This window comes from Phyllosticta citriasiana, assembly GCF_038021145.1.
Source record: "Phyllosticta citriasiana strain CBS 120426 chromosome Unknown IWZ02scaffold_8, whole genome shotgun sequence".
NCBI classification, from domain to species: Eukaryota; Fungi; Ascomycota; class Dothideomycetes; order Botryosphaeriales; family Phyllostictaceae; genus Phyllosticta; species Phyllosticta citriasiana.
In genome coordinates, this window is record NW_027117285.1 from 465,650 (window position 1) to 490,646 (window position 24,997).

General features: G+C 56.3%; 6 protein-coding genes across 6 annotated transcripts; 4 read left to right on the top strand and 2 right to left on the bottom strand.

The window, feature by feature from the left end:
* Positions 1 to 1,824: 1,824 nt before the first annotated feature.
* Positions 1,825 to 3,799, bottom strand: IWZ02DRAFT_291830 (sugar transporter). The gene is made up of 4 exons (XM_066763800.1): positions 3,424 to 3,799; positions 2,732 to 3,364; positions 2,341 to 2,677; positions 1,825 to 2,289 (listed from the first exon to the last, which is right to left on the bottom strand). The coding sequence occupies exons 1-4, from the start codon at positions 3,656 to 3,658 to the stop codon at positions 1,887 to 1,889; spliced, it is 1,608 nt and encodes a 535-aa protein (XP_066621616.1). The 5' UTR covers positions 3,659 to 3,799; the 3' UTR covers positions 1,825 to 1,886.
* A 3,716-nt stretch (positions 3,800 to 7,515) lies between these two features.
* Positions 7,516 to 8,389, top strand: IWZ02DRAFT_433937 (arylamine N-acetyltransferase 1; the record flags this gene model as incomplete). Its single annotated transcript, XM_066766330.1, has 3 exons — positions 7,516 to 7,681; positions 7,796 to 7,966; positions 8,001 to 8,389. 3 exons carry the CDS (start codon positions 7,516 to 7,518, stop codon positions 8,387 to 8,389), a joined length of 726 nt encoding a protein of 241 aa, XP_066621617.1.
* Positions 8,390 to 8,489: 100 nt separating this feature from the next.
* On the bottom strand, positions 8,490 to 8,905 carry IWZ02DRAFT_433938 (uncharacterized protein; the record flags this gene model as incomplete). Its single annotated transcript, XM_066766331.1, has 2 exons — positions 8,490 to 8,729; positions 8,798 to 8,905. 2 exons carry the CDS (start codon positions 8,903 to 8,905, stop codon positions 8,490 to 8,492), a joined length of 348 nt encoding a protein of 115 aa, XP_066621618.1.
* Positions 8,906 to 15,600: 6,695 nt separating this feature from the next.
* IWZ02DRAFT_292017 (uncharacterized protein) lies at positions 15,601 to 18,644 on the top strand. The gene is made up of 3 exons (XM_066763802.1): positions 15,601 to 16,026; positions 16,085 to 18,079; positions 18,149 to 18,644. Exons 1-3 carry the CDS (start codon positions 15,759 to 15,761, stop codon positions 18,520 to 18,522), a joined length of 2,637 nt encoding a protein of 878 aa, XP_066621619.1. The 5' UTR covers positions 15,601 to 15,758; the 3' UTR covers positions 18,523 to 18,644.
* Positions 18,645 to 20,348: 1,704 nt separating this feature from the next.
* Positions 20,349 to 22,355, top strand: IWZ02DRAFT_292020 (inositol-3-phosphate synthase). Its single transcript, XM_066763803.1, has 3 exons — positions 20,349 to 20,390; positions 20,474 to 22,051; positions 22,109 to 22,355. Exons 2-3 carry the CDS (start codon positions 20,591 to 20,593, stop codon positions 22,244 to 22,246), a joined length of 1,599 nt encoding a protein of 532 aa, XP_066621620.1. The 5' UTR covers positions 20,349 to 20,390; positions 20,474 to 20,590; the 3' UTR covers positions 22,247 to 22,355.
* IWZ02DRAFT_520956 (uncharacterized protein) lies at positions 22,356 to 24,472 on the top strand (the record flags this gene model as incomplete). The annotated part of the gene is made up of 4 exons (XM_066770779.1): positions 22,356 to 23,404; positions 23,520 to 23,838; positions 23,911 to 24,153; positions 24,238 to 24,472. Coding segments are annotated over exons 1-4 (1,737 nt in total), but the record flags the coding sequence as incomplete, so codon positions are not given.
* Between the last annotated feature and the right edge of the window lie 525 nt (positions 24,473 to 24,997).

Below are 24,997 nucleotides of genomic sequence, written 5' to 3' on the forward strand. Positions count from 1 at the left end.
CACATATCCCAGTTGCTTGGTTGCGGGGGGGCTAGGCGCAGAGTTTAAACAGACAGACGGACGGACAAACAGATTCAGGCAAAAAGAAGGGCCCGTACGCCGAAAGGCAAAAAATAGAGATGCTGGGTAAAGTTTTGGCGAAGTTTGTTTGGACGTCATGGCTACGACATGGTGCTGCCACCTGCGGTCTGTGGTGCACTGGTGGTATTGTGGGCGCAACAGCAAAAGAGAGGGGATGGAAGTAGCGACAAGAGACTGTAGTAGGTATGTATGTATTCTGGGCTCATCATGGCTGTGCTATGTACTGCTCAGCGACGAGCGACGACGACGATGCGCAACGCCGAGATTGACATGGAGAGAAGATGGCGAAGAGGCACAACCAAGTCTTCGGCATGGCATTTTGTCAACAAAAAACGACGAAAATCAAAAGAGTGTCTCTGCCTTGGTCCCGCGTCGACAACTCAACCCCTCATCGACGACCTACCTACCTACCTACCTACCTACCTGAACAGGCAGCCCTCAGCCGTGGCCGCGTTCACCGCACACGCCATCTATCCACCACCCACGCATCTAGACCAGACCAGAGCGCCCATGCCATCTCTCCGCACTGCATTCATGCACGCTCTAGAACCCACGAAGAAACCAGCCTGCCTGCCTGCGTCGCTTTCTCTCTCGCGTTCCGTCGCCGTTTCTCTCTTCTGGGGGTACTGTGGAGTAACAAAGCAACCACCCAGGTAGCCAGCCCACTATTCGCCGCTAAGCCGCAGAGTACCATGTACACACATGTATGTAGGTAAGTAGGTACGTACCCGACGCGATGGTCGATGGACGATGGACGATGGTCGATGGTCGAATCCATCATCATCGCTCGCTCGCTCGCTCGCTCGCTCGCTTGATGGATGCACGCGTTCGGCAAACCTTCCTTCCTGCCCCGCATTTCCCTGCTCCACCCACCCACCCACCTCCCTGCAACACCGAAATACATAACCCAGCTACCGGTACCTTACCTACCCACATACATGCCCAAACACCTCGACATCTCCACACCGAGCCCTCGGACTCGCCCTCGGACAGCTCCATCTTGTGTGGGGATCGCGGCAGGCAAACATCGCCAACGTCGCCGCCAAACTTCCCTCGCCTCTCAATCTTTCCCAAAACCAACCCAACCACCTAGGGTAGGTAGGTGCCTCCGACACTTGCACTAGGTAGTTGCGTTCATGCAAGACCAACACCGACACCAACACCAACGCGCTACCTAGCTACGCCCACTTTTGTTTTTTTTTTTTTTTTTTTTCTTTTTCCTTTTCCTTTTCCCTTCTGGTGCGCGTGGGTCGTGCTACCACACCACACCACACCAATTCTCTGTTGGCTCGCCTTGCTTGCTTGCTTGCTTGCTTGCCATTAGTGCCGCGCGCTAGTCACCTGTCACAACAGTGTGTAGACCAATGACACACAGGCACACGAGCGACACAGGCACATGGCAAGCGTGCGTGCGTGAATAAATGCAAGGCTTGTTGGGTCGCGCATGCGATTGATGGTTGCAAACAAGCAACGACGCACGCAAAGTGCTCATCACTCAACTCGACAATTGATTGTATTTGATGGTTGGTTGATTGGTATTAGAAGTTTTTACGTCGGAGGAGGGGTTTGCGTTGGAGCGCAAGTCATGATAGTCGTACTGTACAGTGGCAAGACTAGTTCTAACATGCATCAGGCGTAGTAAAGGACAGAAGAGAAAAGAGAAACAATTGGGTTTGGATATCTTCGGCTCCTTCTCAACCACCATGCCACGCTGTGTGGCTACATCTTCGACTTACCCCCCCAAGAAGCACCACCACGAAAGGGAAAAAAACAACTCAAGCTGCTACCTACTCTCTCTGCCTCGCTCATACCTTGGTCGCTGCCTCCTCAACCCTCTCCGGGCTGTGCTCGTCGCTAATCTTTTCGGCGGCACCAATCTCGCCCGTCTCCAAGGCCGCCGCGCGGCCGAGGCTCTGCCGCGTCTTCCAGGCCGGAATGCCAATGTACTTGATGCCGTTAACTTCGTCGGTGAAGATGGCCTCAATCTCTTCCAGAGGCTTGCCAGCCGTCTCGGGGAACATGAAGAAGACGTGGAAGAACATGGCGGCGCAGAAGATGGCGAAGATGAGGTACGTCTTCCACTTGATGTTGACGAACGCCGGAGGGACGAAGTAGGCGAGGGCAAAGTTGAAGATCCAGTTGGCCGAGGTGGCAAGAGCGACGGCCTTGCCACGGACACGGAGAGGGAACAGCTCGGGCGGGTAGATCCTAGATCTTGTCAGCGCGAGTAAAACAACAAGACTTCAAGAATTGACTAACCAAGAAACAGGGCCCCAGGTAGGCGCGTACGATGCCACAAAGAGGTATGAGCAAGCGATGATGCCCTTGGAGGCAGCGCCCCTGACCTCCCAAGAAGCCTCCTTGATGCCGTTGACACCGCCCGGGGGAGCAGGGTTGCCGTAGCTGGCGAGGATGCCGGCGTTGGCAAACAGCCAGGTCATCATGAGCACGGCACCGATGAGCAGCGTGGGACGACGACCCCAGCGGTCGACGTAGAGCAGAGCGGGAATGGTCATGACTACGTTGATGACGTACTGGATGGACGAGGACACGAGCAGCGTGTCATCAAGACCAGCCATGGTGAAGACGTAGGAGACTGCACGGACTGTTAGCACTGCGCTTGGGGATAAGAGGGCGAAACTTTTCGTACTGTAGTACATCATGACATTCATGCCAGTCAGCTGCGACCAGACCTGGGTCATGATGCCAATGTGGGTACGGTTGATCATCTGAGGCTTGAGCAACTCCCAGTAGGTAACGTCGGCGTTGTTGCGCTCCCACTCGACAGTGTTCTTGATATCCTCAAACTCGGAGATGACGAAGCGGCTGTTGGGGTCGCCCTTGCCGTGGACTAGGGTGAGCACACTACGGCACTCCTCCCAGCGGTCCTTGCGGGCAAGCCAACGGGGAGACTCGGGAAGGAAGATCATGCCGACGAAGAGGAGAATGGCGGGAATGGACTGAAGTGCCCATGGGATGCGGAAGGCGGCAGTGCCACTGACGAACGAGGTTCCGTACGAAATGTAGAACATGATGAGGATACCCCAGGTGATGGCCCACTGCTGGGAGCCAACGACACGACCGCGCTTGCTGGGAGGGGCCAGCTCCGAGATGTAGACTGGGACTTGAGCAGAGCAGATGCCGACACAGAGGCCGTTGATGAAGCGACTGACGACGAGCATGCCAATGTTTTGAGCGGCGGCCATGAGGATGCAGCCGACGCACCAGATGATGCAGCCGATCATGACGGCCTTTTTGCGGCCGAGGTTGTCAGAGAGGAAACCTGGGCAAGTCATGTTAGCGCACGAGGGCCATGTCAGAAAAGGTCGGAGGTGAAATCACCGGAGATGATGGCGCCGAGGTAAGAACCGCCAGGCATGGCAGCAGTGATGCCGCCCTGGACGTCAGAATTGGGACCGGCGCATTTGCCATCGGTGACGCCGCCCTGGTTGAAGTAGCAAAGGTACTGCTGGGTCGAGATGATGGCCGACATGGACGAAATGTCGAAACCAAACAGACCACCGCCGACAACGGCGATGGCCGTGATGAAGTAGATGTTGCTGATGTAGTATGGCATGACGGGCAGCCGTGAGAGGGAATTGATTGCTCAATGGCAGCCCCGATGGAGTTGACGGTGTTGGTGTTTGGTCGGGGGACGGCAGCGGTCAAAAGAACATGATGGGGGAGTCGGGGGAGGGAGGCGTTTAAAAGGAAGAAGGCACTTGGCCATGGATGGCAGGCGTCAAAGGATTGGCCGACGGCTTGTCTGTAACGTCGCCGGGCAAGGAAGACGGGTCCGTCCTCACACGACCGTCGCCCGTCGCCCATCGCCCGTCGCCCGTCGCCCGTCGCCCGTCGCTCATCGCCCCCCAGATTTGGCCTGTCGCTTTCGGCTGGGGCTGATGGAAGGCAGCGCGGAGAAGCTGGGGTGTGGTGTGGGTGCTATGCATATGCAACCCAACCCAATCCAATCCAATCTAATCCAACCCAGCACCAGACCATGGACCACACCACGCGAGGCCCACCGACCGACTTTAGCCAAAGCGTCCGACCGCAGAATTTTCCTACCTGTCCTCCTCATTCCCTCTTTCGCATCAAGCCCCGGCCACCGCTCCAATCACCGTCAGAGCCGCCGCCGCCGTGTCTGCGAGATCCTTCGTGCCACTCGAACAAAGGAACAAAGGAAACACGACATGCCGTGGTCCCGGGGATGCTGGTCCGTCAGCTGCCCGTCCGCGTTCGTGCCATGCTGCCGGGCTACCTACCACCACCCACTGCGTCTGAGTGACAGAGGCTCGGAACACCCTTCCCCGCGGGGGACGCAGCCCAACGCAGCCCTGCTGTCGCGCGACCTTTGCTCTTGGAAGACACGACGCTTTCCCCCCTCCCGCCAGCGACTCGTGGTCAAGTCTGCCCGGCCAGGAGCACTACGCTCATCAAGACGTCGAAGCTCACGAGTCGGCGCGCCCGTTCGACGCCGCCGCAGCAGCAGCAGCAGCATGAACGCCACGCCCGACGTAATTGGCTGCGCAGACTTTTCCACACATGGCAATCCCGATGAATGGCCATTGTGCAATGCTTCGAGTCAGCTCAGCTAGGCCCCAGACATCCATCCAATCCCAGCCGCCACCACACATGAGGACAAGGCGCGTCAGCTGTCAGGTGCCCCTCTCAAGTTTCGCCAACTGCGGCCTTGGTGACCGAATACAACGCTTCTCCATCACTTGTTGCTGCGGCTGAGCCTCGTCTTCTTGAAGGCGCTGCGCACTGCATTCCGCAACCGACCATGATGCAACGTCGGTCTTGGATGCACCGAGGTTCGAGACGAGCAGGGCATCAGGACCTCGTCACGGCGCCTCTGCGGCGGCCATGGCACGGTGGAGAATTGACAGTGGAGCCAGCGGCATATTTGCCTCGACCTCGACCGCATTCCATCGGATCCTGCTGCCGGCCTTGCGAATGATGAGACGTGTGGACATGCAGGTCAGCATCTCGACAGGCAGGTGCTCCGTTTGCGGCGAGGACGCCGTTTTCGCCAAAGGAGAAGCTGTCGAGCCGCCCTACCCCAGATTTTGCCCCTCGCTTAGCGCCTCCACGGGGCCCCGCCGCCCATCACCGCTCACCACCACCACACCACCTCACAACACCAGCCATTCCATTGCGGCCGCCATCGATAATTCCTTCAGACACCTGAGTATCTAACTCGTCGACTAACCGCAGCCCCTCTCCCTCATGGCCCCTCTCGGCGAAACAAAACGCCAGCCAATGCGCCCCACCATCCCTGAAGTGCGACTGCTCCTGTGACGTTCAGTCGTTCCGTTTCATCCAAATTTCTGCGGCGATCCCCTTGACATGCGGTCCGGCTACCGCTCCCGAAAGCTGGGCGAGCTGCCGTGGTTGTGTCCACCAGCCACGATGCCCCTTGCTGCCGCCCTCGTCCAGCCGCACGCCGACTGATTGGCTTCGGGAACGGCACTGTCTCCGACATGTCAACACGCTACGCGTTGGCATCGCTTGCGTCCACTCAACTGTGCAAACCGTTGGCCGCGCCTCATCGTTGGCATAGCTTGTCTCGACCAACTGCATGACATTGCTGATCCTGTCAACCCGCGTGACTGGCTAGGCCAAGGCCCAAACCCACGTGTTGCCTGGATGACCAACTTAATCTTCATCGCTTGCGGCCTGAAGACCTGGAATGCGCTAATGACACATCCTGTCGCTGCCTCGTTGCAGTGTCCATGAATCTCGATATGTGACTTGTGCACCTCTTTTCAGCTCTCAATGCTAATCGCCTCGAATCAAGATTCTGCCAAGTCGTGGGTATGCTGTCGTATCCCAGCGTCAGATCAAGATCCAGGCCCGCTCGGACCGCGGTAGGCGTCAGTTACCTGTCGGACGGGAGCAGCCAGGCAGTGACAGGGACCAACGGCCGCCCGGTGCCTCCGCCCGGCACAATGCGGCTGCCTCTCTCCCACATGAATGGACCGGGTCGCTGCACGCGTTACTATACTGCGGGTCCGGCCCCGTTGAGATCTGCAGTCTCTTCGCCGTCCTGCCTCGAGCATCCCTGGCGACTGTCTTTCTGGAAAACAGTCAGTCGAGCCAATGCGAATTCTCCGCAGGCTGGCGTGTCACGCCTGATGCATGGATTTTGCCGCGAGACAGAGACTAGACGATGGTTGCACTGTCAAAGTCACCGAGTAAGTTGAGACAATCTTGATTGTGGGGCGGTAGATAGGCCTAGCTTCAGAGACCACCGTGTGCTGCCCGTGTCCTTCACTAAATGGAAGCCGGGGTAAGAGAGGGCAGCGAAACCGTCCTAAGCTACTAGTCCAACGGCCAAGTCAGCTGAGAAGGATTTAGAAACTGCGTCAAAAGCATGCCAATCTTTCCGAGGAATCAGTGCCCATACCTCAAAGTTGATCCACTCAGGCGAGAGGTGAAATGGCAGGGCAGTAGAAGTCGGGACCCCTTCAGGCTAACGACACCCTGCTACCATCATCTACAATTCAACAAGTGCCCGTGTTTCCACGGACCCCACTGCCACCCACGACACCTCACATTCCCACCTCCCCACGATCCAAGCCTGCCGCACCGACTGAATGGCACTTGGGACCGGCCCGTCGCCCTGTGGTTCCGGATGCTCCGCTGTCGTCATTGAGCTTGCGGCCTTGCGGTTGGCTTCTGCCACAAAGAGGCTTCCACTTGTCCCTACATGCCGCGGTACATTTGCCGCGCCCGCATGACGAATGGGCGCAAAGCCGCAATTGTTTGTGGTCGACGTTCGCGTAGGACCGGGGCTTTCAAGCGCGGTCCTCTGTCATGTGGTCGCGGAGTTGCAATCTTTTGACTCTTTCTCAATTTGATCCGTCGGGCTGCTTGAAGTCTGCAGTCGATCAGAAAAGAAGCAAGTCAAGATTCACAAGTGATGATGCTGATGTAGTGTACTAGGTTTCGGCCGGCGAATTTCCTCAGCCCTTGGAAGAGCATGTGACAAGCATTCTCGATGCAGAGGTTTCCAAGACCTTGGTGAGCCAAAAGAAGAGGCCTTGAAAAGACTTGATAGACTTGACAAAGATACTGTAGACTTGACAAGACTGCATTTCTTGATTGGCGAAGCTGACAAGGCCCTTAGCGACGTGAGTCATTTTAGTGGGTCCTGAATTCCAATCCACTACAAAACCCGCACCTCAATCACTACATCTCGATTCAATCATTCGCAAGCCAGTCTGGCAAAGGAGAACGTTACCTTCGCTTTTCGCCTTCGACTTTTTTTCCGACTGAACTCCAAAACCATGGCATCAACTCTTACGCCCGAGCACCTCGCCGTCTACTTTGACTGCATCGAGATTCCCACGCTGTTCCGCCAAAACATCAAGCACGACTAGGATTTTCTTGCACTCCTTCAAGCCTATCACATAAGCGCCATCCCGTATGAGGAATCTGGGTCTGCATTACGCCAAAGATGCGCACATTCCGCTCGACCTGCCTTCGCTCTCTGCCAGACGCACCAAAAACGGTCGAGGCGGATACTGCGTGGAAAACGGCATCTTTTTCAACACTGTCCAGCGCACTCTAGGCTTCTCTTCATACCTCGCAGGTGCGCTTGTGCGACCTCGTGTCAACGGCGTGCCACAGTGAGACTTCACTGGATGGTGAGATTGCGTCTGGGGTCAGTCACGCGAGTAGGAAGAATACTCTAATATGACTATAGGATGCACATTGTCAACCTCATCACACTCCCCAAATTCCCCCGCAAAAAGCATGATGGACGTTGGGTTCGGCGGTGACATGCCCATCAAGCCGCTCCCTCTTGAGTTGGGCCCATCTACCATCAACATTGGCAAGCAGGAGATCCGCCTGAGCTACGCCCAGCAACAAACCCGTCTAGATCTATGAATATTGCAATGCACCCTCAGACCCCTGGAACGCCGCCTTTTGCTTCACTGAAACCGAGTTCGTGACCCAGGATCTGGAAGTGCTGAATATCCACACGAGCCGCGACCCGCGCTGCTTCCAGACGCGCATGGTTCTCATTGTCATATTCTGGAGAGAGGGCGATCAAGTGTATGGGAAGGGGATGCTGGTAGATGCGGTGGCCAAGAGGGATGAGGGCGGCAAGACGAGGACGCCATTCATCTGTGAGACGGAGAGTGATGGGTTGGATTGGTTGCAGAATGAGTTTGGCATCGAGCTGACTCCTGACGAAGTCGTTGGGATTAAGGGGCCGCTCGACAGAGTTGAAGAGGGAGGACTGAGACGGCATCGTTTGATCGTGAGAGACCCTTTGATTCCTATCGAGTGCTGACTTGACAGACTTCTGCCCTTTTTTTTTTATGTACCAAGAAAACCATCGCATAAATTCTCTTCACTTCACTCTCCAATATCGCCTTCCCAGCGTCCTTGGTTTAACAGGAAACATCGCTAGCCCGACACTCCGGACCCTTCGTTCCCACTACCAAACCAATCGAATCAACGCTGCAAACGCATCCGTCATTCTTGAGCCACGCCACAGTCTGGAATCCGGGATGATAGTAGCCGTCTGTAGTGTAGTCCTTACAAAGCTTGATGCAGTCTTTGAAAATCTTGTCTGCCTCAGCACCCTTGAAGGGCTTGTCGCCAAGATGGGCGATCTTTTTTCGAGGGTGCTGTACGACGAGAAGCACTGCGTTAGTAGGGACACTCGCCGGCAGCAGTGAGAAGAAGGAAGACATACACTTGAGAAATGACAGTGTTTGTACTGGTTGCATAGGGGGTCAGGCGGCCCCTGCGACAACACAAGCACGAAAAATAGTGCTGCGAAGAGAAAGATGACGACTTTCATCTCGAATGTGTAGTTTCCTTAATAAGAGGGTCTTGAGGCTTTGCCATAACGATCTACATCAGATTAGGGCGACAACTCGTTTACTTTAACATCACCAAACCCTTGCAACAACCGTTTTACCTGTCATCCGATGACTGCAAATCAAACCTTAAACGCGAATCCAAACATCCAACCAAATCGCGCCCCATTCATATTTAACTTACACTGCACCTACTATTTAACCTTTACATCGCGCTATTGAAGGCTAAAGTACCTCCTACACCAGACGGTGGTCCCGAGGAAAAGCAGGGCCTTGGCAGTACACGAAACTGCCGTATAGCCATTACTCCGAAGCATGTTATACACGACCAAGACGCCAAAGGACAGGGCTTGAGCGAACAGGAGGAGCGATTTAGGGCTCCATGGCCCTTGATCTCCCTCCTCCTTCTAGATGCAGCAAGCACCCCTAACATGTCAGCAGTAGCTGGCTTCCGGAAACCGTCAAGACAAGGATGACCCGCCGTGCCCAATACGGCGCGGACCGTACGCACTCCACGATTACGATCGGCCATCGTTTTCGCCATCGCTCGATCAATTGCAGCAGCAAATGACAAATGATGGATGCTTTGAGAGCGGTGAATGACGACGAAACGATGCGCTGACGATCAGGTAGGTAATGGGCTTGGTTACTCCAGTTCGACCTCCCCACCGCTACACACGCTTCGTTGTACGCCCCTCTCCGTTGAATACTCAACTGCATCTGTGGAAGGTAATACAGATACGCTCCTCGGTGTGCCACTACCGCCGCCGCCGCCGCTGTAGCAGTAGATAAGACCTGCTGCCATACCTATGACCTCGCGAACCGAGGTTAAGGGGGGGAAAACAAACGCATGGAAGGCTCGAAGTATAAGTGGTAGATAATCGCGCGGCAAAAGCGCTTTGGCTCTAGTAAGCACCCTACATACGATAAAACGCCTTGATTGGGAAATAAGCTCTTATCAAACGGAGAAATACGAGCGAAAGTGTGTAAAACTGATCCAACTAGCGCCGGAATGCGGTCGAAAGAGCCGGATCCTTGCGGTAAGGATGTGAGCAGTTTGTGGCTTCTCTTGGTAGATGGAGAGGCTGTGCTTTATTGCATTATTTGAGTGTGTCAAGATGAGCGCTTTGATGCTGTGTTCTTGATGGCAAGCGTAGGTGGGTAGCTGGGTAGGTAGCTGCCGGCCACATCCATCTCTCGCTTGCGCTTCACCCGGCCGCCGCCGCTGCTGAAGTAATTAAGTAGATTAGCTCGTTGCATTTTGCCTACATGTATGTACGGTACGGTCGCGCGTCTCTTGCGAGCAGGGCGGGTGGGCGGGCAGGCAGGCAGGCAGGCGCGCATGGGTAGGCGGTCGTGATGTAAGGCCCGCCCGCTGTAGGCGGGTCGCCGGCTCGATGATTACGAGGAGAGGCTGAGCGAGGAGTAATGGTATTGTATGTCGGCTGAGAGCTGAGGTAGGAGGTGAGGCTAAGAATGAATAACGCGAGAGGGAGAGGGAGATAGTAAGGAAAGAAAAGAGAGAAAAAGAGAGGGAGAGCAGGGGGAAGAGGAAGTACAGTACGAATGTGGCGCGCGGATAGCTCTACCTTGGTCACCGGGCCTCTCGTGGCGTGGCGTAGTGATGACGTTTATAGGGAAGACACCGTCTCGCGCTCTTGTCTCCCCGTTTTGGAAGTACATGTGCGGTGGCGGATGAAGTTTATCTACATCTCACGGGTTTTAAGGTGGGTAGTTATCGATACAAGCAGACACCGATTTAAATTACCCATCTACAATATACATGCATCTTTATTCCTTTGCGGAGTTAATCGCTTAGTCTCTTCCTCTAACTAGACGAGTTTACATTAGTAATATCTTCTCAGAAGATGAATTTCTTCCCTCTTACTAGTTTAGGAGCACGGGAGCACTAGCTACTGTAGGTAGGTAGGTTTATCCGGGGAGCGGAGCGGAGGCTAGGTAGAGAGGCTGACTAGCCAGCTAGCTAGACGATTCAATGAAACGATGCTGATTACGTTGTTTAACTATGTGTTATTTCTTGTCATTTCTTTCTTTACTACCTAGGTACCTACTTTTCCCGCTAGGCTTATTTGCATATTGATTATTATGGCTTACAGTCTTCTTTCATCCTATTTCCCCTGCTAAGTCACCTCTTTGTCCGCGCATCTATAGTCCTTGCCTAGATATATATCCAGCAAATCAAATGCACAACACACACACAAAGAGGGAGAGGGAAAAAAAAAAAAAAAAAAAAAGAGAAAGGATGAGTCAATGACGATAAGAAGAAAATTAAACACACTAATGTCCTGTACTCCCTTTCATCCCCATCACCAACCATCAACAAAAAAGCGGAGCTCTTTCTCTCCACTCCGGCTCCGCACCGCACCGCAACCTTTATCGCTCAATAGCCAACGGCCCGACGTTGGCGACGGTGACGGCGACAGCAGCGGCGATGGAAAGAAGCTGACTGGTGGGCGGGTGAGAGGGTGACTCGGTGAATGGTGGGTGTGGAGAAACGAAGGCAAACGGGCCGTGGAAAAACCGTCAAGCGGGACGCTGTCCCAGTGAGGAGATGGGAGGCGAGCGAGGCAAGCGAGGAAGATTGCGGTGGTGTTTTGGATGGAAGAGGAAGGGAGGGAGTGAGCGAGGACTACATAGGGGCCTGGCAACAGAAGAGAAGGGGGAAGGGACAAGAAAGGGAGGTTGTGAGGGAGCGTGGAGGAGGTGCGATGATGACGACGGATGGTCTGTTGAAGCAAGCAAGCAAACAGAAAAGGCGAAAAAGTCGACGCGGAAGAAATGACAGGGTCGTCAGGGCAAACCTCCCAGTCAGGGTCCAACAACATCGTCAGGGCTCAACTCACACAAGTCAGAGTCATTCATCAGCGGCCCCTTCGGTTGTTTGCCTCTCCGGCCCGCCGCCCGCTCTACGGGCCGTCGGTCTCTCTCTCGCTTTCCTTCCGTACGTTTCCTTCCGTACGAATGAACTACTCGCAGGCCAACACCAACAGCACAGCACCCGGTGCTAACGCCGACCGTCAGCGCGTCCGTGCGCGTGCGGTTGATGCTGATTAGCACCGCTGCTGATGCACGCGCGAATGCTGACGCGCTCGTGATATGAGAGGGGGCGAGCGAAGGAAGATGAACGGGTGCGATGGCGGAGGAGAGGGTCCCGTCCGGCGCGTTGGTTGCGTCGGTGTTTGCCAATTGCAATGAGAAGACTCGACGATGATGATGGCTATTATTGTGTGGTCGAGGTGGAGTCGGGCAATATTGAGCGCAGACGATAAAAAAGGATGGGCTGCTGGTTTTTCTTTCCGCCTCGTCGCCGTCATGAATCTAGGAGTCAGGTAGGAACGCCGTTCAGTCGTCTCTCTTTTCGCTGCGACAATTTTGTTCAAATCTTCCTTTACCGCTCCATAGCTGCTCGATGCGACAAGCAGCAACACGATGCCAAGCGCGCGCTCTCCATATCAAATCACCGCAGCGCAGCGCATCAGCGGCAGCACGGCCGGCGTGCGGCCGACGCGGAGGGTCTGAAACACGACGTGGCCACGGGCTCACTCAGGGACCATGATGGGATGGGCGAGAGGGGTGTCGTGCGTGCGTGCACTTGTTCGAATTAAAGACATGTTGACTGGCTCATGAAGCTGGAACAAGTGGACTTTATGTTGACCATCATCATGAACGCCATCATCGTCGCTGGTGAAAAGTTGCTATGTATCGCCATTAATAGCAAGCGCACGCAATCAACGATGAGGCTTTTGTCCACCCCATCAAGATGCGCTGGTCACGGCGGTAGGAGCACAGTGCGCGCATCAAGCAATCTTGAACCCCTCATCGTGACGATTTCAATCGGTCTGCCAGCTCCCCTGTTGTTGGTCCATGGTCGCATGGCGGGTCGGTGCGCGTGCGTGTTTTTGGTGGAGACTGAAGCAAGGTCGATCGTGCGTCATTGGTAGCACGGATCTGGAGAAGGTCTGTCTTTCGTCTGTCTGTTCGCTTGTCTGCTGTTGTCTGTCTGCAGGTTGTCGGCCCGGCGATGGGGTTTTGTTGGGGACGCGGAGAGACGACGTCGTGGAGATGTGTGGGGAAAGTTTTGGGCGCGAGCCCGAGTTGTGGGGTCAGAGTCAGAATGCCGGAAATACTGCTCTACCCTGGTTTCTGGCTGGCAAAGGAGCAGCTGTGCCCTCTGCTGGTGTGGTGTTTGGCGCACATGAACATTCTGGCTGGAGTTGAACAAAAGAGATATCTCGTGTGATCGGGCTGTTGGATGGCATGGAAATCCCCCGAAGCCCGGCTCTTGGAAAGCAAGGTGCCGAATCATACACTGGAGTTGCAAAAGTATTCCCGGCAGTCGAAGAAGGGCAAGTTCAAAGCATGCAAGGAATCTTCGCCCCAAAAGAGTCGGGGTTAGTATTTGCGGAAAAACAGCGCGTCAATACTGCGGCGTAGGAGCGCCCCCAAAAATCCAAGGCACAGCTCGGCTTGTCTGGACCTCACCCAGCCAAGAGATGCAAGCGACAGTCATTCCACCTCGTCGGCGTCAGCATCGGGTATCATGCTCTTCTAGGCCGGGCATTTTGCCAATGTGTGCAGCGCTGCTTATCCGGCCCTCGTGCATAAGCGACTGCTGATTCCCATGCAGTGAGAGCAAGCAGGCAACAGCCGCATCAATATTTTCGGACGCATGGGGTCGGACTTGGAAGTGCGCCTCTCCAGGTACCGAGATTTGTATTTCCCCAAGGCAAGGGGGCAAAGTAGGAACAGGAGCGCTCACATGTAGATCTTTGTGGCTTTGCTCAGACGAGCTTCCTTGCCCGAATAGCGGCGTTGGCTGTCCGAGGACCAGCTACTAATTGTAAGCGGCATTGTCATGTCGGCATTTTCAGAATTGGATGTAAGAGGAAGCTATTTCAGCTCAAGAAATTCAAATCTTTGCATCGAGTGATTGGACAAGGGATGCGGAAGGAGCTGGACCGAGAACAAAGTAAATGCGTAGGTATTTCGAAATACTACATGAGAAATGCCAAAGCTGACAAAAGTCGAAACCGCTGTCAGGTGCCAGGCATTGGAATTCTAAACGGGTTCGAGACGAGCAGACCCCAGGTGGCGAGGTCGTGTGAGAAGTCAGCATGAAGACGAGGAGATTGTTCGAGGCGAGTCCAAGAATTATATCCTGGTATGAACGGGTCTTGGATCCTGGCGCATCTCAATGTTTACTGGGATTGCGATGCTAGCGGCCAGTTTTGAACAAGCATGGCGAATGACGACAGGGCTCTTTTGGAATTTTGCGACAGCTTTCGTTAATTTCAGGCTTGTGGGTTTTGTGCCAGTCGGCAGACAGTCGACCAAGCTAATGCGTCATAATTTGAAAGTCGATTTGGGCTGTACAGCAGCTAAGGTTGCGGGCCGCAGGTCCCTGAAAGCTTAGCCCGTACACAACCAGCCACGCTCGACCGTTTGATGCAACTGCGATTTCGTCGACGGAATGGAAACGCGACTCACAGCGGCCGCGTGGTGGCAAAATTGGATCCAATGTGGTAGCTGATACAAACGTTTGGGAGTCAATGTAGTGTCGTGGCAACCGGCATGACGGAGCTGTCTCGAGAACGAAGAAGGTTTTTTTGGCCGTCGACTGGCGGAATGCAGGAATGTAAAAGTAGGACTGAGACTGGACAGGAGACGGAATCGGTTTAAGAGAATCGGTTGAAAAAAGAGCCTCAGGCGTATGGTAGTCGGGCTGACGAATTTCCAGGGCGCATTTGCATTTTGGGACCCAAGGTTGACGGGGAGCCAGGCTCGAGCAAGGTGGCGGGTCAAGTTTCAAGTGTTGTAGAACGGTAGGCTTGAGTGATGAGAGACGGCCACAGACAAGGAGGAGAGGGCTGAAGAAGAAGAAGAAGAAGAAGAAGAAGAAGAAGGAGAAGAAGAAGAAGAAGAAGACAAAGATGACATGACGATGACGGGTGGAGATCTCCCGCGACGCTTTGGCGATGGTGATTGTACGTAACACGGGTGTCGAGCGGTGGATTGCCAAGTCGAGGAATCATCACAAGCAAGAGAGATAAGGGTCCCGCTGTGCTGACTCAGGCAGCCCGGGGATCATCAGGGGCTTCCGCATCCGGAGCCCCAAGTCCCAATCGGGGGGCTTCAACCATCAACAACCTCTTTCTGTCTCTCCGCTGCTGTTGGCGTTGGCAGTCCAACTGTCTCCGTGACTCGCTCTCCTCTCACCGACATGCCTCGCCCGCCAGACGACCGACTCCTGACTCGCAGTTTCAGCCTCGAGACACCAACGAGACTGCAACTACGGCACCATCAGTTGCCTCGAGCACCGAATGCTCCAGTATGCACAAGACGCATGCCAGACCAAGCTCCATGCCCACATGGCTCGTCCCCTGCCCCATCCAAGCCTCCTCCGAACGCCTTTGCAACTCTAATAATGCTATCCCCCTCTGCTGCTACTGTGCTCTGTCCCGCTTCTTTTGTCTTGCATCTCTGTTTCGCACTCTGATCTGCTTGTCCTTCCTCCACTCCGTGTCCTGATACCCTCCGACGGCCCTATATCCGACTCGCCTACATCCACGAAATTACTGTCTTGGCCGCTCCCTTCTCTCGACAGCCTTTCCAGGCTCCCATATTCTGCCCCAGTTGAAAACCAACAACCGGGCCTTCCGGCTCTGATTCTGCCCGAGTTGCGTCTATGCCGGCAAGGCGTGATTTTGCCCCCTTCCAGACAGCATTGTTGCACATATCCAGTCCACCAGACCAAGAATCGCATCCAAGAGGCCCTACCACTAGCGACGGCGCCAGCCGCCGACAGCGCCAGCCATGGCCGACACCATGAGGCCGGTCAGCTTTCTGCCCGGCATCAAGTGTTCGGATTGTGGCGTCGAGGTGGAAATCTCAATGTTGGCCGACCATGTCTGCGCCGGTGACCCAGCTGCGCCATCAGCCGCCCTAGACCCATCACCACCCACTCAGGAGGCCGGTCTCAAGTCAATGAGGAGCTTTTTCGACCGCGCAGCTGAGCTTTCCACCAACATGCTCAAAGGAGGTCGGTCTGCGCCACCAGCCAACATTGATTCAAAAGCAGCCAGTGAGTACCTGTCTCGAGACACTTGTCAGACCCTTTCAATTCTGACCATCCACCCCAGACTCACCGTTTCTCGACTCGAAATCTTCCTATCCCGAATCTCCGATCAAATCTTCTCTCTATCCCCCTGGTGATTTGCTGCCAAACACACCAAGATCCGGAGCAAGCCCTGCTCCTCTTAGTCCCAGGCCCCCGAAAAGTGGCAATATATTGGAAAGAATGAACGCCATTGCCCCCGGTCCATTCGACAGCCGTGAGAGGAGACCATCGCCGTCCCCCAGACCTTTCCCGAGCAAAGCGTCTCGTGATCAATTTCCCGTGGCACCGCTTGGCGCGAGTCCGTTTGATGAGTACGAGAGGAAGCCGTCACCGCCCCCGAAGGAGCCCTCGCCGCCTCTTCCCAAAAAGGATGATTCATCTCGAGAGTCTCGAAGCCGGTTCCACAAGAGGTCGGAAACATTGAGTTCTTTGAGGAATCGTTCGAGGTCGCGCCCGTCCACGCGCGGTTCTTTTGGGGACTCCCACCGCCGCCATGCGTCGACAGTTGGCTCAGAAAAGGCTGCTCCAGTTGGATTGCCACAAGGGCCCAAGGCGAAACCAGCTCCCGCCCGGCCAGCGCGGCCACAAGACGTGGATGCATTCCTCGAGCAGTTGCAGGAGGAAAAGACGCCCACCCCCGTTGTTCCACGACCATTGACAATCCGCAAAGAGTCCGTCTCCAAGACTCCCATCTCACTACCACGCAGACCCTCTGAAAAACTCCCCCAATCACCTCCTCAATTCTCATCCCCCCCACCGTCAAACGATTCGGTTCCGGAGTGGTGGCAAAGCCCGTCCACGATCCAGGCCAAAGAAATCTATGTTCCCAGCGAGCGCCTTGAGAGTGAAAACGCCAGGAGATTTCCCCGCCGGACTTCGAGCAAAGGCGTCAACAACATGCGCCCCGGTTACGAAGACCCGCCGCCTATGCCCACGGGTCTCCGCCGTCCTCCTGCGCTGTCGCATGCTCCTTCTGATTCGGCCTCTTCTGAAAGCTCTGGCTTCGACGGACGTAGCCGCGATAGCACTAACTCTACCCCTCCCACTTCCGCTGGCTCTACGCCAGCTGCCGATTTTTCGAATCGAGCATCCGACAAAAAATTCATGAACCGCAAGCCGTCCAGCGGAAAGCTGTACGAGCCATACCGCGCAGACAGCTCTACCGAACGACCGAAGACAGCCAACGGAAGGGGGGCAACTGGTTTTGAGCGGTCAGTAGCCTCAACCGAACGACCAGGAACTTCTGGCAGCCGCCCAGGAACCTCGAGTGGAAGACCCGGTACTTCGGATAGCCGCCCACGGACTTTGAGCAGTCGGGGCAGCCGACCCAGCACATCTCATAGCCGCTCCGCCACGGTGAGCAGCCGTCAAGCGCCCCCGGTTCTGTCGCCATACGGAAGCGATCGTTCCGAGTACTCGTCAAACGACCGCCCGAGAACCTCAAATGGTCGTCCAGGAAATGAGCGGCCAAGAATGCCGTACGAGTTTGACGCTCCTGACTCTCCGGTTGAGCGCTTTGATGCGCCAATCGAGCGCCCAAGCACCTCCAACGGCCCTCGCCTGGCCAACTCCGCTTCTCGCCCAGACCTCCGCGTGGAGGAACTGCCTCCAGTGCCTCGCAAGAGCCCGAGCCGACAAAATCTGCAGCGAGCTGCGCGACCCCCTCCCCCTCCTCCCATCGACACTTCAGTCAACCCTCCTCCCTCTGCCGACCACCCTCCGGAATCTCCAATGGACCCTGCAATCCAAAAGGGCCTCTTCACTCCCATCACCTTCAGACCGTCGGACTCGTCAGCATTCCCCGAGATTTCGACCGTGTTTCAGACTGCTGAGAAGCCTCCAATGCCTCCCATGCCCGTTTCAGCACCAAAATCGCCAGCGCGGCCGCGGGCTGACTCGGCGGGTAGGCGTACGGGCAGGCCGACCAAGGGCAACTGCCGTGGATGCGGACAGGCGATCGTCGGCAAGAGCGTCAAGGCGGCCGATGGCAGCCTTTCCGGGCGCTGGCACAAGCAATGTAAGTTCATGCGCCCTGCTCCTGTTTCACACCCCACACCTGCGCAATGCTAACCCGCGACCTCTTCAGGCTTTGTGTGCATGACGTGCCGGGCACCGTTTGTGACGACCGACTTCTACGTGCTCAGGGACCAGCCGTACTGCGCAAGGCACTACCACCAGCTCAACGGATCGCTTTGTTGTGGCTGCGACGCGGGCATCGAGGGCCAGTACGTCGAGTCGGAGCGCCGCGCCAAGTTCCACCCGCAATGCTTCCAGTGCGGCATCTGCCGCGTGACGCTGCGCGACGACTACTTCGAGTTCATGGGCGTCGCCTACTGCGAGAGGCACGCGTTCCACGTTGCTCGGCAGGCCAACAGTGGGCCGGGCAGGGGCGGCATGCTTATGCCCGGAGGCGCGAGGAGGAACCCCGAGAGGAGGCGCACCCGCTTGATGATGATGTGAGGGACGTGATGGTGGTGGGCGACCGACTGCTGCTGCCGCTGCTGGAGCAAACGAAAAAAACGCCGACGGACGGATCCCAATGTTTTGACATGCCACTTTTCGGAGCGATCTTTTTCCTAAAACCTCTGATCTTCCTCTTTTGTACATGCCTTATACCCTATTTCTTACCGGTGGACCGCGGCTGCGGCGCGCGCGCGGCCCGGGGTGGCAGCAGCAGTAGCAGTGGCTGCGGGCTGCGGTTGGAATGTTTGGTTTTTCTTCTCTGTTGCTATACCCACGCCACAGCTCTTTTCCCTATCATCTCCTTTTGCGGTGTCCTCTACCATCATGTGACTGGGAAATTTCATTTTCTTTAATGTCTTCTCGTGGTGTTGGGTGTTGTGGTGGATATGGTGGTGGTCAAAGGGTCGGCCAGCTGGGCTTCGGAATTTGGTTCCCTTGGAGAGCAGGATGGAGTTTAGCGAGCGAGGCCGGAATCTGGAATCCGACGGCTACAAAAATGTATATATGGTCCGCAACCTCAGGTCGCCCTTTCTCCTACTACTTGAGGGAATCGACTGCTCCTTGCCTTGCATTTTTGACGCCAGAAATGTGAAATTGTTCGCTCGATGTTACCGTGAGGGTGACGACCTTGCTGTCTCGGTTCGCCCTTCATCCGTGACCGGATTGTCGCCGACGATGAGAGGGACGACAATGCTGCTAACGTGTCTGTAGACGGTCAAGTTTCCTTTCCGTCTTTTCTTTTCCGTCAGTTCCGCACCTTGTTTTCTGGAAGTGTCGACTGTGGTGCGCTAGGAGCTGTCGTCGCGGCTCGCGGATCCCTCTCTTCCACGTTTCAAGTCAATTTCTACCTTTCCAAGTCAGAAAGATATCAGATCAAAAGCTTTTTCTAAGTCTCGTTCAACCAAGCTGGCCTCTGGAGTCCTTTCCCACGACCACCTCTTCGACCGACATGTCGGTGTTCGCAGCCCCTCTCCCTGGGCGCTGGTTCCTCCTCGGAAAATGCGCCCGACCGACCGCGGCGGCTAGCGCAGCAGGGGGTCCGGTTATCGACGCAATGGCAAAAGGCGTTGGCCAATTGCCATTAGCACACGGGCTTGCTGATATGGAGCGGCAGGCCTGATGAGGCTACGTGGCATGCGAAGAGCGTCGAGTTTTGGTGCAAGTTGCGTGTTGTTCCGGTGCTCCGGCGCGAAAGGGGACAGTGCCAAGCTGCCGCTGACGTCGCGTGACGGGGCCGTGGAGTACAGGAACCAGGGCAATGAGGGGATGCTCTGCGCGTTCACCACCGCTGCCTTTCTTCACGAAGACGCCCGAGTCGTCCCAGTCCAACAACGGCCTCTTCAAACGGCCTCCAATGGCTCAGAGATGGAGAGACAACATGGTGTCCCGCGGCTTCCAGGCCCACACGGCTCCGTGCCGCGCTCTTTCACCGCGCTTCCGGGTGCGACTCGGTCTCTGGCCCATCGAGATCCGCTTGCCATTACTTGAGCTAAACTGCGCTACCAGTCGTTTTGGGGCTAGCCGGGGCCTCTTATCGGAATCTGGAGAGTGGCTGCATCCTGTCCGTCCGCGCACATGCGCTGCGTGTGCCCTGCCCGGCCCGGACGACATGACCAAATTGTGGGAGACCGGCCAAGCTTGCGTCGGCCGGCTGGTGAGCTGATGGGGGGAGGCGGTTGACGGGAGCTATCGGCATCGTATAAAGAGCTGCCTCTGCGCCAGCCTGAACCGTCTCTTTTCTGTACCAAACGCTCAGTCTTTGCTGCGATTGCACCTTCTGCGCTTTTCCAACTCGTTCGTCGCAACTACTCAGGGGCCATTGCCCAGAACCAAACATTTTCTCCAACCTTCTCAACTCGTGAGTGGTAGTCTTTTGTCGCCCGCCATGGACTTGGTGCGGTTCAAGGGTTGCCGTATCTTGTGAAGAGTGTTTTGACGGCCTATGCAGTGTTCACCACCCTTTCGCCGGCCGACGCACTTCCCCTGCTGGAGGAGCATCGGATTCCCCCTACATCAGATAAACTAGTGCCCTGAACTAGCCAACCCGAATCCCCCCATATCCAACATGGCTCCCCACGCGGACTGCGACGTTGCCAACGGCAATGGCCGCCCGGCTTCTACCCAGGCCGGCGAAATCTTTGCGGTGAACTCGCCCAACGTGTCCTACACCGACAACGAAATCAACACCAAGTACACGTACCGCACGACGGCGATTGAGACGGCCGAGGATGGTAAGCTTGTCGCCACCCCCAAGGAGAGCGTGTACGACTTCAAGGTCGACCGTAAGGTCCCCAAGGTCGGCATGATGCTCGTTGGCTGGGGTGGCAACAACGGCACCACCGTCACGGCCGGCATCATTGCCAACAAGCGCGGTCTCGTCTGGGACACTCGCGAGGGCAAGCAGGCTGCCAATTACTACGGTTCTTTGATCATGGCCTCGACCGTTAAGATTGGCACCGACGCGAAGACGGGCAAGGATGTCAACATCCCCTTCAACAAGCTCGTGCCCATGGTCCACCCCAATGACCTCGTGGTTGGCGGATGGGACATTAGCGGCACGAACCTCGCCGATGCCATGGACCGGGCTTGCGTGCTCGAGCCGGCTCTGAAGCAGCTCGTGCGCAAGGAGATGACAGGCATGAAGCCGCTTCCCAGCGTCTACTACCCCGACTTTATCGCTGCCAACCAAGAGGACCGCGCCGACAATGTACTTCCTGGCTCCGCTGCCTGCTGGGAGCACGTCGAGAAGATCCGCCAGGACATTCGCGAGTTCAAGGCTGCCAATGGCCTTGACAAGGTGATTGTGCAGTGGACTGCCAACACGGAGCGCTATGCCGACATGGTGCCTGGCGTCAACGACACGGCGGACAACCTGCTGGCGGCCATCAAGGCCGGCCACGCCGAGGTATCGCCCTCGACCGTCTTCGCCGTGGCGTCGATCCTCGAAGGCACGCCCTTCATCAACGGATCGCCGCAGAACACGTTTGTGCCGGGCGCCATCGAGCTGGCCGAAAAGCACTCGGCCTTCATTGGCGGCGACGACTTCAAGTCGGGCCAGACCAAGATGAAGTCGGCGCTGGTCGAGTTCATGATTAACGCCGGCATCAAGCTGACTTCGATCGCGTCGTACAACCATCTGGGCAACAACGACGGCAAGAACCTGTCGTCGCAGAAGCAGTTCCGCAGCAAGGAGATCAGCAAGAGCAACGTCGTCGACGACATGGTGGCGGCTAACCACCTGCTGTACGAGCCCGACGAGCACCCGGACCACACGGTCGTCATCAAGTACATGCCTGCTGTTGGCGACAACAAGCGCGCGCTCGACGAGTACTATGCCCAGATCTTCATGGGCGGCCACCAGACCATTAGCATCTTCAACGTCTGCGAAGACAGCCTGCTGGCCAGCCCGCTGATCATCGACCTCGTGCTCGTGGCCGAAATGATGACGCGAATCCAGTGGAGGCGCGAGGGCGAGGCCTTCAAGGGCTTCCACTCTGTCCTCAGCGTTCTGAGCTTCATGCTCAAGGTAATTCGATTGCATCTACTCCCAAAATGTCGTTTGCTAACATGGTTGCGTGCGCAGGCTCCGCTCACGCCGCCCGGCACGCCCGTCGTCAACGCGCTGGGCAAGCAGCGCAACGCTGTCTTGAACATTTTCCGCGCTTGCGTCGGCCTTGAGCCTGAGAACGACATGACACTCGAGCACAAGCTTTTTGCTTGAGCTAAATCGGCCGGTGCGGTAGGTGGGTAATGGCAAGGATTGCGCGCGAACTCAACATGAGTGCTTGCGGTCGAGGGGAAAATGTGCTTCAACGCAACGCAATTGATGGATTCCTGACTCTAGTCGCTCATTCAATTCAAGATTTCTAGGGAAATTCTGACCTTTGTGAGGCGCATCTTGCTGTGCGGTGGGGATTGAGGTGCAAGACTCACTCGTCGATGCTCAGCTTAAGCTCCAACCTCACTCTCACATTGAGCACTCGATTAACCTTCTCAACACCTTCCTCTCTTTCCTCTTCACCTTCGTCGCCTAAACCACCCACATCCTTTTCCCCCTCACCCCACCACACCACGCCCGCCTCAATGCCTTCTCAATCTGCATCCATCCAATCCTATTTCAGCCCACAGCCCTCATCCTCATCCTCGTCCTCGCCCAGCCGCCGACCATCCAACGACACATCTCCCACAACAATGCCATCCACAAAATCCAACCCCGGCGACGGCTTCACCGCCTCCGAGCGCACCATCACGCCGCGCAAACCACCAACGTACGCTACAAACTACACGCAGCCCTTCGCCGCCGCGGCGCTCGGCACGCGTCCCTACACCGCCGTCGCCATCGCCTCGCTGGCGCCCAGCAGCGCGGCCGTCACGTTCGTCGGACGCGTCGTCAACGCGTTTCACTTCACCAACAACAGCAGCAACAGCGGCAATGGAAATGGCACCAAAGGCAACGGGTCGCCGCGCGCAGCGACGGGCTGCTTACGGCTCGTCTTGCGCGGGCTCGACGGGACGGGGCTCGTGACTGTGCGCCTGTGGTATGCCGATGTGGCGTATCCGATTCGTCTGGGTGGGCAGGTGGGCGTGTGGACGACGCATGTCGGATTGTGTGAGGATGGGCGGTTGGCGCCGAGGGTGGCGAGGCTTTGTGCGAGTGTTTTCCCGGAGAGGGATAAGGGTTGTCATGTTCAGGTTGTTCAGGAAGAGGAGGGGGAAAGGGGTGTTGGTGAGGTGCAGTGGAGGAGGGAGGCGGCGAAGGCGGAATTGATGACGCTGGAGGCTTTTGCGAGGAAGGTGGAGGAGGTGGGGTTTGATGATGGGATGGGTGAGGTGGTGAGAGTTGTGGTTTGTGTGAAGAGTGCGGGCGTGAGGAAGAAAGGTCTGTGGTATTCCTTTCTTGTCTCCTGTCAATCACATTCCCTATCAAACCGCCCAAAAGAGCATGGAAATCAAACAGGAAGCGGACAGGAAAATCTCACCAACCCCTTCCACAGTGACTCGCAAAGACAACACCACCACAACCAACCTCGCCGTCCACCTCTTCGACAACACCGCCACCGAAGCGACCCTCACTCTCTGGGATTTCTCGACCCACTCCGCCGCCGCCTGGACACCAGGCCACACGATCCTGCTCCTCACGAACCCCGGCCACCGCTCCAACGCCGCGTCCTCGAAGCTCTGGCTTACGCTCACGTCGACGACGACTCTCGATGTCGACCCACCCGTCCGCGATGCTTTCTGGTTGCGCGCTCACGCAGCGCGCATGCGCAAGAAAAGCCACATCAACCCGCCCTTCCCCATACGCCATTTCACGTCGCTCTTCACCACCGTGTCCATCCCTCCCACGAACGCCGGCAATCACTCCAACACCAACAACAATCCTAGCACTGAGACGGCGGAAGAAGATAAACAAACGCTCCTCACACCCATTAATCGCGTCCTATACACCCTCGCCTCACTCGACGCCTTCGCACGCCGCCACCCTCACACCACGCTAACAGGCTACCTCTCCGTCCTCCTCGCGCCGCTAAACCTCGTCTCGCTGCACCAGCGCGGTCAGTTGTTCAGCGGGCAGTGCGCGCGGTGTAACTGCGTCGTCTACGCCAACACGCCCGACGTTGTTTGCCCGTCATGCCCCGGCTCAACCGCCAACTCCAACACCGACGACAACGACATTGACGACGATGAGTATGACTTTGGTGGCGATGAGAGCGACGCTGGAACAGGAAAGGCTCAGGAAGTTTTTACCACCCTCAAACTCAGACTCAACCCCCGCATCCTCGGCGCCATACTCGACGAAACGGGCTGCGTGGCATCAGGAAAGCTGATATGGCGCGACGAGGCGTGGACGCAGCTGTTTGGCCTCTGTGCTGGTGAGCTGGCAAGGTTGGATAGGGAGACGTTGAGGGCGTTGGAGGCAAGGTGTGCGTGGGTTAGGGTCAGTTTGTTCGTTGGGGTGTGTGGGGAGGGGGAGGGGGAGGGGGAGGGGAAAAGGGAGAGGGAGAGTGGGGAGAGTGGGGAGAGTGGGGAGAAGATGGGGATGGAATTGAAACAGGAGGTGGTGAGGTTATGTGTTTTGGGTGTGACGTTGTAGGAGGGAGAAGGAAGAGAGGGGAGAGGGGAGAAGAGATCAGAGAAAGGACGACGCCGCCGCCGCCAACGAACACACACACATTCACTACACTCACTACACCAAAGACACACCGCACCGCACCAACACTTTCCATCGCACATCCCCACTCATCCATCTCACTCAACACTTACTAGCCACATCAACCTAACTTGCTCACCACCTACCACCAAGACCTCCTCATCAGACTCACCCAGCAACCACATCTCCCCAAACCTCTAGTCTCCAATCAAGGTAGCTAATAGCTCTACACGCACACATACATACACATATCATTTACTTTCCAACAACAAACACAACGCCCTCAACCTCCCCCCACTCCACCACATCCTCCAACGCTTA

Bases quoted from the DNA above. Each gene is read 5' to 3' on its own strand.
- IWZ02DRAFT_292020 (XM_066763803.1), top strand. From the start codon at position 20,591: ATGGCTCCCCACGCGGACTGCGACGTTGCCAACGGCAATGGCCGCCCG. The intron at 22,052-22,108 runs GTAATTCGATTG...TTGCGTGCGCAG, and splicing joins TTCTGAGCTTCATGCTCAAG to GCTCCGCTCACGCCGCCCGG.
- IWZ02DRAFT_292017 (XM_066763802.1), top strand. From the start codon at position 15,759: ATGGCCGACACCATGAGGCCGGTCAGCTTTCTGCCCGGCATCAAGTGT. The intron at 16,027-16,084 runs GTGAGTACCTGT...CATCCACCCCAG, and splicing joins CATTGATTCAAAAGCAGCCA to ACTCACCGTTTCTCGACTCG. The intron at 18,080-18,148 runs GTAAGTTCATGC...CGACCTCTTCAG, and splicing joins CGGGCGCTGGCACAAGCAAT to GCTTTGTGTGCATGACGTGC.
- IWZ02DRAFT_291830 (XM_066763800.1), bottom strand. From the start codon at position 3,658: ATGCCATACTACATCAGCAACATCTACTTCATCACGGCCATCGCCGTT. The intron at 2,678-2,731 runs GTACGAAAAGTT...CAGTCCGTGCAG, and splicing joins GAATGTCATGATGTACTACA to TCTCCTACGTCTTCACCATG. The intron at 2,290-2,340 runs GTTAGTCAATTC...GACAAGATCTAG, and splicing joins ACCTGGGGCCCTGTTTCTTG to GATCTACCCGCCCGAGCTGT.